Source organism: Polyodon spathula, chromosome 6 (genome assembly GCF_017654505.1).
Source record: "Polyodon spathula isolate WHYD16114869_AA chromosome 6, ASM1765450v1, whole genome shotgun sequence".
NCBI classification, from domain to species: Eukaryota; Metazoa; Chordata; class Actinopteri; order Acipenseriformes; family Polyodontidae; genus Polyodon; species Polyodon spathula.
Genome location: NC_054539.1, coordinates 30,995,081 through 31,013,079, shown reverse-complemented (window position 1 = coordinate 31,013,079; position 17,999 = coordinate 30,995,081). Strand labels below are relative to the sequence as shown.

The window sequence follows — 17,999 nt, the reverse complement described above, 5'->3', positions numbered from 1 at the left end:
AACAGCAGCCCCCCAGCAACTTCTCTCTTCATCAATCTTTACCTTTGGTGTCACTAGCCTGCTTTTATTCAGTGCAGTTCATGCTGCTTGCATGCTAATTTCTCATACTGCTTTCTATTAGCTGCTATTGGCCAGCATTAACTTCAGTATATTCACTGCATTTTGATTGGAGTAGCTTTTATTCTAATCGTATTTCATTTTGGCATGCGTTTGGTTGATTTGGTTCATTGGTTGATCAACAAGAAGACTTTAGTAGTGCAACGTGAAAACAACGGTAAGGAGTAATGTTATTTTCTTTAGTGAGGAGAAACTATCTGAATATTCTAACAAACACTGCTGTGCATGAATTCAAAGGAAATAAATGCATGTTTGTGTCCCTGCCATAATAGTAGATATTAGAAATACGTATTACAACGTGTATTGCATTGTACCGAGTTACCACCATATTAGAATTTCAGTTTCTACAATGTGAAGTTGTGTGGTGTGGCAGAGTGGTTGCAGTGCTTAGCTGCGATGATGTCGTGGATCAGGAAACACAAATGAAAGCAATGAATGGCGGGTAAAACTGTGGCGCAGTGGCGCTCAGTGTTTTATTAAATAATGATAAAAAAAATTAAAATTTTAAACAAACACAAAACTACACAAGCAAAAAGGCGCCTTGGCCAAACAAATAACCAATAAGTATCGTGCTGGTGTTTAAGCCAGCACGCTTAGCAATTGTTATAGTTCCTCTGTTCTTTACTTTACCTCCACGCTCCCATTCTCTACTCCTAGATACTCTCCTCTTTAATAACCCTTTTATAGTCTGTGACATTCCCACGAAGGTACTAGGGAAGGTGTTTTAACAAACAGCAAAATAAGACGGACGGCTTTGTCCTCCTGCATAAAAATACAGTAATAATAATAATAATAATAATAATATATAATAATACATTATAAAAATAGCGCACAATATATACATTGGGGTGGGGCTCCCCGTCACAGTGGGAGTAACATAAAAAAAACAGGATCAACATAGTGATGCTTCAGATTTGGCAAGCTGCTCAGCTGAGCCTGTGACACAGTCATGCCCACCCCCGAGGGTGTAAAGGACTGCACACAGATATCAGCGCTATTTTTCCTTTCAAGAATTGACCTGACAGGAGAGCCTATTCAAACACGTACTTCTTACTTTTTCAGCTATAGATTTTCTACAGTCACCAAACCAACCCGGTACCGCCCTGGTTCTGACAGGAACAGTACTGCACCGACCCGGTGTTACAGTCTCTGACCTGGTACCATACTGTACCGACCCAGTGGTCCAGTCACCGAACCTGTACTGTCCCGCACCATCCTGGTTCTGACCAGTACCGTACCATACAGACTTGGTGCTAAAAGTCATCGAACCAACCTGGTTCCGACCCGCTACCAACCCATGCTTTACATCCCTGGGCCAGTACCAAGCCGGTCTTGTTTGGATCTTGAACATCTCCGTTGCTGTCTATAAGCAGACTGAGGCAGCACATGTACATTGTTTACGGTACACTCCATTGCTACTTGCATAATGCCTGGGTTTTATCCCTCCAGCACATGCAAGGCCAGTCTGCCTGTTGAGGACAAGCACGGCAGATGCTCTTCCTGCCTGGGAACAGATGATGCAAAGGAGACAGTGGTGAACTGCAGTTTTTGCAAGTTTTGTGCACGTGAATGTTCTGCGCCTCCTGTCCCCTTGGGGTCCCAGAAGGCTACAAGCTCATATTGACAGCAAGATGACGTGCTCTCCTTTGCCGCCTCTTAGTAGGTGGGTGAACAGGAGCTGGCATTCCCATCTGAGGTCGTGGAGTCAGACGGCACATCCCCTGTGGTTAAGCTCTCCCTGTCTGCAGAGCTTCTACCACTGATCAAGAGGGCCACTGCAGTCTTGCAAGTGCCCTGTCTTACAGAAGGTGAGACAATTTTCGATGACAAGCCTACCACCTCTGCCTGCTTGTCATCACCTGGAGCTTTGTGTCCAGCAGCAGCAGTTGTGCTGCCAGAAATTCTGGGGCCGGAGCCCAGGAGAAGGGAGCCACCAGCTACAGAGAAGTGAGGAGAACCGCCGGCTACAGAAAGTATTAGTTTCACTGCCAGAGTACGGCTCGCCACCTCCACTGCCAGAGTGTCACGCGCTGAGGGCAGCACCATCACTGCCAGTGCCACCGTCACTGCCGGAGTATAAAACTTTTTAACGAGAAATGCATTCATTAACCTTCTGCTGTCCAACATTACAATTTTCCCTTTTCAGTCCAATGTCGAACCCTGCCCGACATCATCAAGAAGATGTAAAGCACAGGTAGTCGTTTTTTCTCCAGAAAAAGCCAAGAAAACCTTTCAATGGCCGAGTGAGACCGGTAGGAGCCGAATGAAACCGAAAAAAAGGGCGTATCTCATAGCCCCGTGCACTACAGAGATAACACATAAACAATGGAGGTAGCTGCTTCTGCATCCAGCGCTCAAAGAATATCACTGACATTTGCAGAGCGTTTTGAGATGTCATAGTAATAAAATAATGACTTGGATCACATTATTGAGGACTTTGGTGATAAAACGAGTTATCGGGAGAGGATTTATCAGTATGCACGTCTTTAAAGAGGTATGTAAAAAATACAGCAAACAAGGGGCAGGGTTTGGCTGTAGATACAGTACTGAGTGTTTTTTTTTGCAATTCAGTGCCTTTTGAACCTGTTTTACTCTGAAAAAAAATATTTTAAACCGTGCTTGTAATATAAACTGACGTGCCTGAATAGCGCTGAATAAAAGGACCGCTAAGGGTTAACAACCTCATTGACTCAATTTCAAAACATTAACAGATTGATTTCACTGTGTAACACAATTTTTGTTCCTGTGTAGTAAGTGTTATTTCCTAATTGCTTATGCCTCAAAAGTATAGAAAATGTCTATTATTCCCCACAAACTTTGCTTTTGTGACCAGGACAGTGATTTTTTGAAATTTACGTATTTCCAATGAGAAAACGGTCTTTTCGTTCACATAAAGTCAGAAAAAAACAACATATGAATCCAAATTAACCTTTATTTATACTAAAGTAATACAAAAATGACTCCAAAAGATTTAGAAGTGAGTAGTTTTTCGAGATGTACAATTATACTGTAAATCACTTTCACGAGTCAGCCCCCAAATGTAGTCTCCCATCTTGTTCTCATTATACTGTCCTTGGTAGCGGCGTTCAAAGTCCAGTATATCGTGGTGGAAGCGCTCGCCTTGCTCCTCCGAGTATGCTCCCATGTTCTCCTTGAATTTATCAACCAGCAACCAGCTCCACATAGTTTTCTGCCTTGTGATTGCCCAGGAAGCCCCGAACCACTGCGACAAAGCTGTTCCAAGCCGCTTTCTCCTTACTAGTGAGCTTCTTGGGGAATTCATTGCACTCCAGGATCTTCTTTATCTGTGGTCCGACGAAGACACCGGTTTTGACCTTTGCCTCAGACAGCTTAGGGAAGAAGTCTTGAAGGTACTTGAAGGCTGCCGACTCCTTATCTAGAGCTCCGACAAATTGTTTCATAAGGCCCAGTTTGATGTGCAGTGGTGGCATCAGCACCTTCCGGGGGTCCACCAGTGGCTCCCACTTGACGTTGTTCCTCCCCACAGAGAACTCGGTCTGCTGTGGCCAGTCCCACCTGTGGTAGTGCGCCTTGGTGTCCCTGCTGTCCCAAAGGCAAAGATAGCAGGGAAACTTGGTAAAACCGCCTTGGAGACCCATCAGGAATGCCACCATTGATGCCATCTCAGAAAAATGCAGATATGTATCCACTTAGGCAGCTGGAACTGAACTGAACTGGTGGGCTTAAGGCCCCTGTATTTATACTACTATTTATATTACTGGAAAGTTCTAGAAAGTTCTGGAAGTTACTCCAAGTTTCCTCAGCACTGTATCTATCTGGAATGTTCTGGAAAACAGGTACATTTCAAAATATCACTGTCCTGGTCACAAAAGCAAAGTTTGTGGGGAATAATAGCCATTTTCTATACTTTTGAGGCATAAACAATTAGGAAATAACACTTACTACCCATGAACCAAAAAAAAAAAAATTGTTACACAATGTTTTTATTAACAAATTACATTTGAGTCTATCATATAAAACAGTAAACAAATATGGCTATATTTAAATACATGGCTGTTTAGATCAATTGAATAGACCCTACTGATACATTTTACAACTTTATTCTCATTGAAAAATAGCATTTGCCTGTAGTAAACAAACTGTTTGTTGTATTTTTAGACTCTTCTACAACTCTGAAACAGGGTGTTATGCATGACAAGGTTGCCTTCCTTTGTTCTTTTTCTGGCATTTAGTAAGCCGTCTTTGTAAGAAGAATATAGTCCTTCATTGTCTGAGTTGCTGACCAGAACTAAAAATGATCTCAAAGCAATTTCAAACCAGGCAAGCGATGTTGTTTATTTCTTTTGGCACACAAAAATACAACACTATTATCAAAGCACATTGCTACTGACACTAAATTCAGTTCATGACAGGGTGTTTTGAAAAATGTGACGATGAAATACTTTCAGTGAAGCATTATCAAGAAGTATAGCTTCGTTTGGGTGAGACATATTGCATGTCTTGATGTAAAAATTGGTAGCCATTTGACTGAAGTATGCAGTGTATGCTATGTAGGTCACCATATCTTACAGCAAAGGCTTTGACTGTTAGTATACTATTTATTTCCAGCTTGCAAGATCAAGCAAATGAAGGGTTGCCTTTTGTTGCTGAAGCATCTGCATTAATGTGTGGTGAAGCACAACAGTTTTAAATGCTGAGTATCTCCTTTACTGGCTGAGCATGTAAACCGTACTTGCAGGTACAGTTCTACAGTATTTATTTAAAATACTGAGATGAATTGGTATGTTGGCAGCAATATAATATAATATTATATACTACTCATATTTTTTTTATATAATCAGAAACTGAAATATTTTTTTAGATTACTGCTCCACAGTTTCAACAGAGTGCGCACTAAATTTGCTAAACACCCTTCCCTGGCCAAGGAGACATACTTTCTATACATACGTATAATGCTCACTAGGGATTGACACACTTCTACAAAATGGTGGTTGGCCATAAAAATACACTTCCCAAAGGCTAGGGTAAAGTTCACCCTAGTACTGCTTTACAATCTTTTACATATTAACTTTCTAATCCACTTCCACTGTGACCCCTCAGTATGATTCCTCATGACTAGATGCCTACAAATTACATACTTAAAACATGCTATACGGTGAGCCATAGTGTGACATTGTAGTCAATTAGACAATGGAACCAAGATGTTGGGTGACATATGGGCAATTTTAACTGCATTTCCATAAAGTTCAAAGTGCTACATCAGTAAATATTATGTAAAAAAATAAAATGCTGTATTCTGGAGTGTTCATTTAATCAGATATACTATGCAACTGGTAGGCTTTTGACCCCCTCTAAATGTTCCTTTTTCAATGTTGCCTGCCAAGCAAGCCAGACATTTGGGAATACAAGCATCAAACTAATCAAATGTTGTGAAGAATAGACTAGCTGAGGAGGCAAAAATACAGTAGTAATAAGGAACAACATATACTGTTGAAGTATCGAAGCAAGTGGCTGCCAGGATTGGAGACAAACAAAATAATGATACAGGGGAAAATAACCTTCAGTCAGCAAGTTTAAAAGACCCCGCTTTAGGAAAGCTCAGAGGATGGAAAGTGGTACCGTAGCAGGGCGGTAGGAAAGCCCTGTTTAAATGTATTGTTTGTTTATTTTTAGAACAGGGTCTCCCCCTCCGCCCCTGTGTTGTGTTTGTTTATTATGATTTATTTATTGTATTTATTTAACTGATGACGAAAGCCGTGTGTATTTATTTATATTAATGACTGCGTAGCAGTGTGTTTTTGTATTTGTGTTGCAGCGTGGATGGGAAGCCCAGTCCACATTAAAAACCTTGTGTAGAAGGCAGCCATCTCCCGAGATAATTAAGAGATGGTCACCTGCATTTAAACCTGCAGCCCTCTGCACTCCAGGTGGGGTGTTCGAGAGGCGGAACGAGAGCGAGCAAGTGAGGAGAGAGAAAATAAACGAAGGATCAGTGAAGGCAGTTGCTCAGCTTGATCTTAGTGTTTATTTTGTGTTTGACATTTCTTTGATTTAAGTATTTGATTTTGATCTGTGAGCAGTATTTTTTGTTGGTTTAAATATTTTATTTATTTTTTTCTCTTTAAATAAACTGCGCGCGTTGTGCCTTTGAACTGTAGTACTTGCCTGTCTGTTGTTCTTCCTGCAATCTGGGCGTCATCCTGTCACAGGTACCTTGTGCGAAAAAACTAAACCAAGGAAAAAAAAAAAAAAATCCCACTGTTGAAGGATCATTGGTAAGGCTGTGAATCCTATGGAAAATGAAGACCAAAGAGCATTCTACAAAAAAATAATATCCAAGTGTTTAGATATCCCAGTGAGCACAGATGGATCAATAACACTGTGTAACAATTTTTTTTTTTCTTTTTTTTTGGTTCCTGGGTATTAAGTGTTATTTCCTAATTGCGTATGCCTCAAAAGTATAGAAAATGGCTATTATTCCCCACAAACTTTGCTTTTGTGACCAGGACAGTGATATTTTGAAATTTACCTATTTTCCAGAACATTCCAGATAGATTCAGTGCTGAGTAAACTTGGAGTAACTTCTAGAACTTTCTAGAACTTTCCAGTAATATAAATAGTAGTATAAATACAGGAGCCTTAAGCCCACCAGTTCAGTTTAGTTCCAACTGCCTAAGTGGATACATATCTGCATTTTTCTGAGATGGCATCAAGAGGCTGCAAGCATCCGGCAGACGCATTTTGCTATGTCTGCGGCCAATTTATCAAGAGCGAAAAAGTACTCCGTGGAAGCATCTGCTAAGATGTGTGAGGCCTACAAGACATATTTCGGCATGCCTGTTGGGGATCAAGACAAACCCTGGGCACCGCATTTCACCTGCGAGCACTGCAAAAAAAAGGTAAGGTAAGATGGACAATTGTTGCTAGGAATTTTATGTTATAAAATTTGTTAAAATTTTTAAAATTGTAAAAGTTTTTAATTTTAAAATGTTTTACAATTTTTAATGTTATTGAAAAAATATATCATATATGAAAAATGTTGCGAGAATCTCTTACACATTAGTCATGGGTGAAATAAATGTATTTTTGTAGGATGGTACAGAGGGGAAAAGAGAGCCATGAAGTTCGCTATCCCAAGAATTTGGCGGGAACCCACTGACCACTCAAGCAACTGCTACTTCTGCATGGTGGACCCTTCCAAACGTCGGACTGGCAAGAATGCACCTGCTATCATGTATCCGGACCTTCCTTCATCCATCGCCCCAGTGCCACACTGCCATGAGCTCCCCGTACCCACTCCTCCGGAGAGAGAGCAGCCGTCTTTAGAAGAGAGCAGCAAGTCAGAGAGCGAGGAAGACGTTGTAGATCCAGATGACAATTTCAGAGGTGGAGCTGAGGAGAGAAACCCATACTACCCCAACCAAAAAGACCTCAACGACTTGATTAGAGATCTTGGTCTCACCAAGTCCAATGCCGAGCTTTTGACGTCTAGGCTCAAGCAGTGGAACTTGTTGGATGAAAGTGTGCAAGTCGCAGATCAGAGGAAGCGTCACCAACCTTTTTCCAGCTTCTTCACCCGTCAAGATGGGCTCTGCTTCTGCCACAATGTGACCAGTCTGTTCGAGGCAATCGGAATCGCCTGTAACCAGAATGAGTGGCGCCTCTTCATTGACAGCTCATCCAGGAGCCTCAAAGCCGTGCTGCTCCATAATGGTAACAAGTACCCATCTCTTCCCCTGGCTCACTCGGTGCACCTCAAAGAGGATTACAACAGCATCAAGACCTTGCTGGACGCCTTGAAGTATGATGAGTATGGCTGTGAGGTCATAGGAGACTTCAAAATGGTGGTATTCCTGATGGGTCTCCAAGGCGGTTTTACCAAGTTTCCCTGCTATCTTTGCCTTTGGGACAGCAGGGACACCAAGGCACACTACCACAGGTGGGACTGGCCACAGCGGACCGAGTTCTCTGTGGGGAGGAACAACGTCAAGTGGGAGCCACTGGTGGACCCCCGAAAGGTGCTGATGCCACCACTGCACATCAAATTGGGCCTTATGAAACAATTTGTCAGAGCTCTAGATAGGGAGTCAGCAGCCTTCAAGTACCTTCAAGACTTCTTCCCTAAGCTGTCTGAGGCAAAGGTCAAAGCCGGTGTCTTCGTCGGACCACAGATAAAGGAGTGCAATGAATTCCCCAAGAAACTCACTAGTAAGGAGAAAGCGTCTTGGAACAGCTTTGTCGCAGTGGTTCGGGGCTTCCTGGGCAATCACAAGGCAGAAAACTATGTGGAGCTGGTTGAGACTCTGGTGAAGAACTACGGCACAATGGGCTGTAGGATGTCCCTCAAAGTCCATATCCTTATTGCTCATCTTGATAAATTCAAGGAGAACATGGGAGCGTACTCGGAGGAGCAAGGCAAGTGCTTCCATCAGGATATACTGGACTTTGAACGCCGCTACCAAGGACAGTATAACGAGAACATGATGGGAGACTACATTTGGGGGCTGATTCGTGAAGGTGATTTACAGTCTAATCATAAATCTCGAAAAACTACTCACTTCTAAATCTTTTGTAGTCATTTTTGTGTTACTTTAGTATAAATACATGTTCATTTGAAGCCGTTACTCAAAAAGTACCATCTGAAAGCACGTCTGGAGTTTGCCAGAAAGCATGAGAGTGACCCATGTGAGATGTGGGAAAAGGTTTTGTGGTCAGATGAGACCAAGATAGAGCTTTTTGGCCAAAACTCAAAGCGCTATGTGTGGCGCAAACCTAACACTGCCCATGCCTCAAGACATAGCATCACTACAGTGAAGTATGGTGGTGGCAGCATCATGCTGTGGGGATGCTTCTCATCAGCAGAAACTGGGCATCTTGTCACAATTGAAGGAAGAATGGATGGAGCAGAATACAGGAAAATACTGCAAGAGAATCTGCTTCAGTTTGCTAAAAAACTGAAGCTTGGGAGGAAATTCACCTTTCAGCAGGACAGTGATCCCAAGCACAAGGCCAAAAGCAACATTGAGGTGGCTGAAGAGCAAAAAGGTGAATGTCCTACAGTGGCCTAGTCAAAGTCCTGATCTCAATCCCATTGAGAATCTGTGGCACTATTTGAAAATTGCAGTCCACAAGCGTTGTCCAACCAACCTGAACAACCTGGAGCAAATCTGCCAAGAAGAATGGGCCAAAATCACTCCGACACGGTGTGCAACCTGGTACATACTTACCCCAAAAGACATAAAGCTGTTATTGCAGCAAAAGGTGGCTCTACCAAATATTAATGTGTGGGGGTTGAATACTTATGCAAGCAAGATATTTCAGTTTTTTATTTTTCTTAAAAATATTTCCTAACATAAAACCAATTTCACCTTACAATAATTGATTTTGAGTTTAGGTGTTTTTAAAATAAAATATCGAACAGAACGAAATTTCAATGTACCATTTGTAATTCAGTAATATGAGAGAATTGGTCAGGGGTCTGAATACTTTTGCAAGGCACTGTGTGTGTGTGTGTATGTGTATATATATATATATATATATATATATATATATATATATATATATATATATATATATATATATATAGTGATCTACTATTTCGTTATACTGATAACTTTTGAATATGAATTTGTGACAGAAGAAATAGATGATACTGGCATACCTGTTTGTTTTGTTCTGGAATAACAATTTGGAACATAAAGTCCCCTAAAGTTTAATCTGCAAGGTGTTTAAATTGTTCTGGCGAGGGACCAAGGTGGCATACCTAGCAATAGCAAAACCTATCTACAATATAGAAAGCACTATATTGGTCTTTGTTCTTCTGGAGAGTTATTGTAGGTAGGAAGGTCTTCTGGGGCTTGTTTGCTTTATCACACTTCAGTGACCACTACTAGTCAAGCAAATGAGTCCAGGTGGGGACTTCCTGGAAATATTCAGTTGCTTATGTTTAGTGATTGAAAAGAGGCTATTGGATTGGAGGAAATATTAAAAACGGGGGTAATTAAAATGTTCTCCAAAGTTGAATTGACCATAGTCAGTGCCTTTTTAATACTGTGCATCATCAAATGCCATCCGTTTTGCTTTGGAAGGACCTGCCAACTAATCCACCCACTATCCCGCCTGTTAAAGCTTTTTTAATACTCTTAGAAAATTTGCTTGTGCACTTGCTCCAAGAAATCAGTTTGATTTCCACTAATTCTGCAACTGTTTCTCTAGCCCAACAAAAAAACATTAATGTTACAAAACTAGAAGCAAACAACCCAGAAGGTCAATTTAAAGATGCCAAAGTTTTTTTTAGCGTGGATTATGAGTAATTTAACATTAAAAGCTTTATTTTCATAGAAAGTGCTAATTGCACATTGGTGTAAATGCTTTGATAAATATGGTCTCATAGCTTTTGTATTTGTATAAACTCATTACAATTGTCACATTTAATACATATGCCAATAAGTACAACATTAGTTCTGCAGAGTTTATTCAAGCCTTCTCGTTGACAAGCATGCGTAAATATTTGATGAGTGTTCCATTGACAAACCCAAGGTCAAGCCCCACCTGAGTGCCTGAAAGCTCCAATAAATAAAACACTCAACGTGTCTATTCTTTGTTACACATGCTGTACAATACTAGTGAAGGACGTTTAAACCCTTCCGATTTTATGATTCTAGTTTGAAGACTAGAGGTGTTTAATCCTTTGCCAGTTTTGACCTCACCCAACTTTTTATAGGCTAAGAATTATCTTGCAGTTTATGAAAAAAATGAAAGTGCAATCAATTTAAATAATATTTCGTAATATTTGTTTTATCTGTTTAATATACTATGATATGTTTTCTAAAGGGCAAAGGTAAAATATGCTGGTGTCAGAAATACTGAATACACTTTGTCACAGTGAGAAAATTATGGATTTACCCCAACATGGGATTTATATATATATATATATATATATATATATATATATATATATATATATATATATATATATATATATATATATACACAGTGGTCCTCAAAGTGGTGTCCACGAAGCCAGGCCATCATGCCCGCAGCAGCTCTTTTTAAATTATGGGTCGTGAACACATTTCTGGCGGGTCGTAGCGTGGGGAAATAAATAAAGCTTTAAACACGTTTTCCATCAAAAGCGTCACAGCATTCTGTTGACAGTACTGCTTGCTTATGATGTGCTTGTACTTACTCGACATATATTGTTTTCCTCAAGGGCCTCTGCAATACAATCAACCAATTAAATATCTGCATTGTCTATGTGGTAGCCCAATCATAAGTTAGCTGGGTGAGACATAAAATGTGTCTGTTTCAGTTGCAGACACTGACAGTAAGTTTAACCAATAGGAGAGTCAAATATCTACTAAGTTTTACACAGCTGTCCAATCATAAGCAAACAGGGACCGTTCACTGTATTCTGTATGAAAATTGAAGGCGAGTGAGTAGCCAATGGGAAAGTGAGAATGGACAGCTGTCCAATCATTCATGAGCAGTGGCGGGATGTTAATAGTGAGCATTGAATTTCACCGACTGTTATTGAAAAAAATAATACCGTTCAGTATTTAGAATTAAATTTTCTCTATATACATATATTTTTTTTTAATTTCACCAGACAAGGGAAACACCGTAGTAGATTTAGTTACGGATCCACCTTCTCTGAATAATTGTACTGGAGATGAGCAATCTTTAAAACAGTAGTGTTGACAAATTTGCCAAATTCAAACAAAGCGAGACGCTATCTATCCTCTTTTAGTTTTTCATGGTTATCTGTGTCATGCTATTTAAAAATACTTGCATTGCGTATTTTATATAAATTATTTAAAGAATAAGTGCAGCCCGCACAATTGCTGCCTGAGACTTGGCCTTATCAGAGTGAGCTAAGAATAACTCCTTTCTAATATATATATATATATATATATATATATATATATATATATATATATATATATATATATATATATATATATATATATATCGCAGGAAGGCAATGTGTAAGATAAGAACCTATTCAAAAGTCAGCGTGCCCTCAAACAGCCAAATAAGATTGATTTATGCCCATGCTCAAATTACTTTGAGGAACCCTGATATATACAGAGCCTATAGAAAGTCTACACCCCCTTTCAAAATGTTCACCTTTTGTTGCCTTATAGCCTGGAATTAAAATACATTAAAAAAAATATTTTTCATTTATTTACACATCCTACCCCACAACTTCCATGTGAAAAAAATATTCTAGAAATTTGTAGAAAGTTAATTAAAAATAAAAACTGAAATAGCTTGGTTGGATAAGTGTCCAACCCCCTTGTAATAGAAATCCTAAATTAGCTCAGGTGTAACCAATCGCCTTCAAAATCACACACCAAGTTAAGTGGCCTCCATCTGTGTTAAACTGTTGTGATTCACATGATTTCAGGATCAATTCAGCAGTTCCTGTGGGTTCCCTTTGCTGGGTAGTGCATTTCAAAGCAAAAACTCAACCATGCGCACCAAAGTTAAAGTTTGTGGCAGCCATTTCGACATTAAGAATAAGATTTTGAAAGGTTTCTAAAAATGCGTCAAATGGCAATACTCAAGTATCAATACTGCAATAAGATCTTCAAATAAGATGGAATCTAAATCTTCACCAAATACTGAAGTACTTGTTCCACACAGTCACATGTGTCCCTATTTTTCTTTTAAGGAATGGACCTATACACATGTCCAACAACTCCGCCAGGAGCAGCACTGCCTCTCTGTCTACACCACCTTTCCATCTTCACAAGTTGTGCTCATTCCTTGCAACCAAGGGGATGGGAGGCAGGTATTGTAAAAACTACTTTTGACTTTAGCAAACTTTTTTTTTTTTTTTTTTGTCAACACCTTAAGGTAGAAACCCATAACAACACTTCTGACAACCCATAAACAACTTTGAATTACAGTGTCTGATGAACAAAGCAGCCCCCAGAAATTGTTCCTGGAGGCTGGAGGTGGTTTGTAAACACTGCTGACTTCCACAAGTTAAATGATATAATCTACACTATAAACGTAAACAGGGGCTGGACAAAACATTGACAAACACGGATATGTAGCTCACACGTTTACGCAAACGTTTATACTATAGTTGTGGAGTTTTAGACATTTTAAAGGACACAGTAAAGAAAAGCAGCATTATGTGTTTTTTTTGACAACTTGATTTAAAAATAAAATGTAAAAATCTGTTGACGAAAGCATGTGTTATTGCAAATGTTAACAGATAAATGCATATTATATTGATAGTTAAATTGAAATATTCTGTACGCTACCCTTAAACAAGTATGAAGACATCCAGTGTAGACTTAACAGATATATACTATTGTAATAAACCCTTTAAAACCATAATGAATCAAACTTGTTCTTTAGAGAAACTCAGGAATCATTGTTTAACAGAAAAAAAAGCCTTACCATACAGTACCACTAGCAGCATACATATTCAGAATGTAAAAAAAAGCCATAACAAATGTATATAAAAATAAATTAATTGGCCTTGGATTTCAGAAAATCTGAATGGATTTTATGAAATAATTTCATTGTAGTTATTTTAGCACATATATGTTGCCTGCTCAACAAGTACATCAGCTCCTACATCAGCTGCTGTCTGAGTTTAGTTATTCACCTGTGGTTTACAGACAATTTATTTATGAATAACGGTGAAATTGGGTCATCAGTATATTGAACTACAGTGGTACCCCTTTATAATGCAGTAGTTGGGAGCTGTACTTAAGAGACAGTGCTATTTGTGTTCTGCCTTATAGCGAGACTACTAGTGTTAGTATAATGGCATTATGAGGCAAATGGGAGCCATGACTGTACCGCCTTATAACCTGTTCCACAGGGCTGCCTTATAAAGGGGGGAGCACTGTACTAGGAATCTGAACATGTTCCTTTAGGCTTACAAAAACCTTTCTCCATACTGGTATTACTGTTTGACGTTGTTTTTGGAAAGTTTTTGCAAATGCCCAGAGTTGAGAGTAAAGTTGAAACTACGGATCAATATATTCATTAAAATAAACTGCAAGCTTCTAATATCATGAACAAATAAGCTAGTTTTGTTTTAACTTGAGAATACTTGGACATGTATGATGGCTACTTTTTTAACATGGCTCTGGAATTCATTTGTAGTGGGCAGATTTTGGTGCTTGTTTATCTATTATAAGATGCATTCTATGTGATGTGGATGTATTTGATAGTGGCTTTCTTCTTCACTGTGTTGGATTATTTATATCCTCAGCAGGGAAAACACAGGTATGTGCAACTGATATATTTTGCTTCCACTGATTATCAGGAGTGTGTATTTCCTTTTGTGTACTGTATATGCTGCTTACACGGCTGTAACTAGGGTGTTACGCTCTCGTCTTCCTGCTTGCATTGTTTTTCAGTATGCTGTTAGTACAGGTACCCTATCAAGTTTTCCTGATTATATAATTGGCTTGTTTTAGTCCAGGTTAGCTTCATACAAGTACTGCAACAGTAGAGTTAACAGCAAAACATGAATTGCAAATATATTTATTCCTAATTTATCTGATTTGTACGACAGTTGTTCTAGTTTATACATAACCAGTAACACATGACAGTGTGTGCAGTAGTTATAAAAATATATATAGTTGTAGTCAAAAGTTTACATAACCCAATGGAAATTTATAATTGCTAGAATTTTATTGAAAACAAAGAATTATAGGAAAAATCTTTTGTAGCAAAAGTTTGAGGCACCATTAGCAATAATAGCCACTTTTGAACAATTAGGATATTTGTCAATGATTTGGCATGACTCTTTAGTGATTTTTGACCATTCTTCAACGCAGGATTGTTCCAGTTCATTCAAATTCCTAGGACTTCTCTTGTGCACAGCCTTCTCCAATTCATACCAAAGATTCTCAATCAGATTTAGATCAGGACTTTGACTAGGCCATTCCAGAACCTTCATTTTTTTGTTCTTTAACCATTCTGAAGTATACTGAGCATCAAAAGAAACGTATCACTTATATTTGGATAAAATTCACTAGATGTGATCGAAAAATGACAAACACTGTTTTATCACAAAGATGCTGCTGATTTTGTGCAGGTGTTGTGACTCTTGGTCTCCCAGTTCATGGCCTGTCATTTGACAGATTGTGTTTGGTTATACCGTCTAGCCAGGTTTGAAATTGCTGACTGTGAGCACCCATGACAGCAAGCCACAGTACGCTGCCCTAGTCCAGCCTCCAACATGCCGATTGCATGAAGGCGCTGCTCTCTTAACAGACATGGTATATTGTTTTTTTTGTGATTTTCTTTATTGCTTTTATTCAAGCTTGCAATTCAACAGATTAAATCACTCCATATCCAGTGTTCAATAAACTGTCTTGATTGATTCTTCAGTCTTAGTCACTTAAGTGTGTTATAGTCAAGGATGAATGATCAAGTGCTTAAAAAGAATCCAAAAACATTTTGTCAATGTCCATCATGTATATACCTTATTTTTTTCGAAAATAAATGTAATAGTGATAAGTTTCTTTTGATGCTCGGTATAGATTTTGATGTGTTCTTCAGATCGTTATTGTGTTATGTCCAGTTGCACTTTAAATCAAGCTTTGTAGCGGAGGGTTTCAGATGATAGGCTAATATCTTTTGCTGTGCTATAGAATCCATTTTACCTTGTATTGGAACTAAATTTTCTGTGCCATTAGAAGAAAAACAGCCCCATAGAAGGATATTACCACCTCCATGCTTGACAGTAGGTATGTTATTCGTTTCTTCGTACGCCTCATCAGACTTTCTCCAAACGTAACGACTATCAGCATGACCAAATAACTTGATTTTTGTTTCATCACTCCAGAAAACCTTTGTCCAGAACTCGTATCCATCATTCAAATGCCGTTTTGCAAACTTTAAGCGATTGTCCTTGTGATGTTTTCCATTTAAATTAGCATTTTTGGAGTTTTTGAAAAAAAAAAAAATGCTGAAATAAATAATTGTGGACCTCTATTTCTTGTAACTCCTTTTCCTCATCCACAAAAGGAAAACTTTTGCTGCAAAAGATTTTTCCTAAAATTCTTTGTTTTGGTAATTTTTTTTTTTTTTAATTATACATTTCCATTGGGGTATGTAAACTTTTGACTATAACTGTATATACTGTACAATTGTTCATTATTTCATATTATACTCTAGAGCTTTATTCAGCACTTCTGCATTTCTCTATTTCATCTTTGATGGTATTGTGTACATTCTTTCATTTAGTTTTATAGATTTTGAATCTGCAACACATACTATCCAATTTCAATTGGTGTTCGTTGCAGTCTATATGCAATGACCAGTGTCAGTCTGTCTCATTTTGTCCAGCATGAAATCACCGGTCTCTTGATCACCAATACCTTTTAAAATATGTTGCTCTTATGTCGACATTTTATTCTTAACTATTATTATTACAATTTTTATAACATAATAATATAGTTTCATTATTATTATTAGTACTATTATTATTATTTTTTATTGTTATTATTTATGGGTAATTCCAAGTACACCTGTCTATGAAAAATAAACTCACACACACCAAGTCAGAATCACATGTAGGTTTAATCTTATTTTAGAGGGCCCCACCAGAGTCGCCAATGTAAGGTTTATGAATTAAGGTAAACATGTACAGTACTGTGCAAAAGTTTAAGGCAGGTGTGAAAAAATGTTGTAATGTAAGAATGCTTTAAAAAATAGACATGTTAATAGTTTATGTTTATCAATTAACAAAATGCAAAGTGATTGAACAGAAGAAAAATCTACATCAAATCAATATTTGGTGTGACCACCTTTTGCCTTCAAAACAGCATCAATTCTTCTAGGTACACTTGCACACAGTTTTTGAAGGAACTCGGCAGGTAGGTTGGCCCAAACATCTTGGAGGACTAACCATAGTTCTTCTGTGGATTTAGGCAGCCTCAGTTGCTTCTCTTTCTTCATGTAATCCCAGACAGACTTGATGATGTTGAGATCAGGTCTCTGTGGGGGCCATACGATCACTTCTAGGACTCCTTGTTCTTCTTTACGCTGAAGATAGTTCTTAATGACTTTCACTGTATGTTTGGGGTCATTGTCATGCTGCAGAATAAATTTGGGGCCAATCAGATGCCTCCCTGATGGTATTGCATGATGGATAAGTATCTGCCTGTACTTCTCAGCATTGAGGAGACCATTCATTCTGACCAAATCCCCAACTCCATTTGCAGAAATGCAGCCCCAAACTTGCAAGGAACTTCCACCATGCTTCACTGTTGCCCGCAGACACTCATTCGTGTACCGCTGTTCAGCTCTTCAGTGAACAAACTGCCTTCTGCTACAGCCAAATGTTTCAAATTTTGACTCATCAGTCCAGAGCACCTACTGCTATTTTTCTGCACCCTAGTTCTTGTGTTTTTGTGCATAGTTGAGTCGCTTGGCCTTGTTTCCACGTCGGAGGTATGGCTTTTTGGCCTCAAGTCTTCCATGAAGGCCACTTCTGACCAGACTTCTCCGGACAGTAGATGGGTGTACCAGGGTCCCACTGTTTTCTGCCAATTCTGAGCTGATGGCATTGCTGGACGTCTTCCGATTGCGAAGGGAAGTAAGCATGATGTGTCTTTCATCTGCTGCAGTAAGTTTCCTTGGCCAACCACTGCATCTACGGTCCTCATCGTTGCCCGTTTCTTTGTGCTTCTTCAAAAGAGCTTGGACAGCACATCTGGAAACCCCTGTCTGCCTTGAAATTTCTGCCTGGGAGAGACGTTGCTGATGCAGTATAACTACCTTGTGTCTTGTTGCTGTGCTCAGTCTTGCCATGGTGTATGACTTTTGACAGTAAACTGTCTTCAGCAACCTCACGTTGTTAGCTGAGTTTGGCTGTTCCTCATCCAGTTTTATTCCTCCTACACAGCTGTTTCTGT

The 17,999-nt window shown here is 39.0% G+C and overlaps 1 protein-coding gene across 1 annotated transcript in view; it reads left to right on the top strand.

The window, feature by feature from the left end:
* galnt14 (UDP-N-acetyl-alpha-D-galactosamine:polypeptide N-acetylgalactosaminyltransferase 14 (GalNAc-T14)) overlaps positions 1-17,999 on the top strand; it is a 126,074-nt gene that overhangs the window by 104,473 nt on the left and 3,602 nt on the right. The window contains exon 14 of the mRNA XM_041252735.1: positions 12,776-12,895. Coding sequence (XP_041108669.1) covers positions 12,776-12,895 — 120 coding nt within the window. The remainder of the gene's footprint in view (positions 1-12,775; positions 12,896-17,999) is intronic.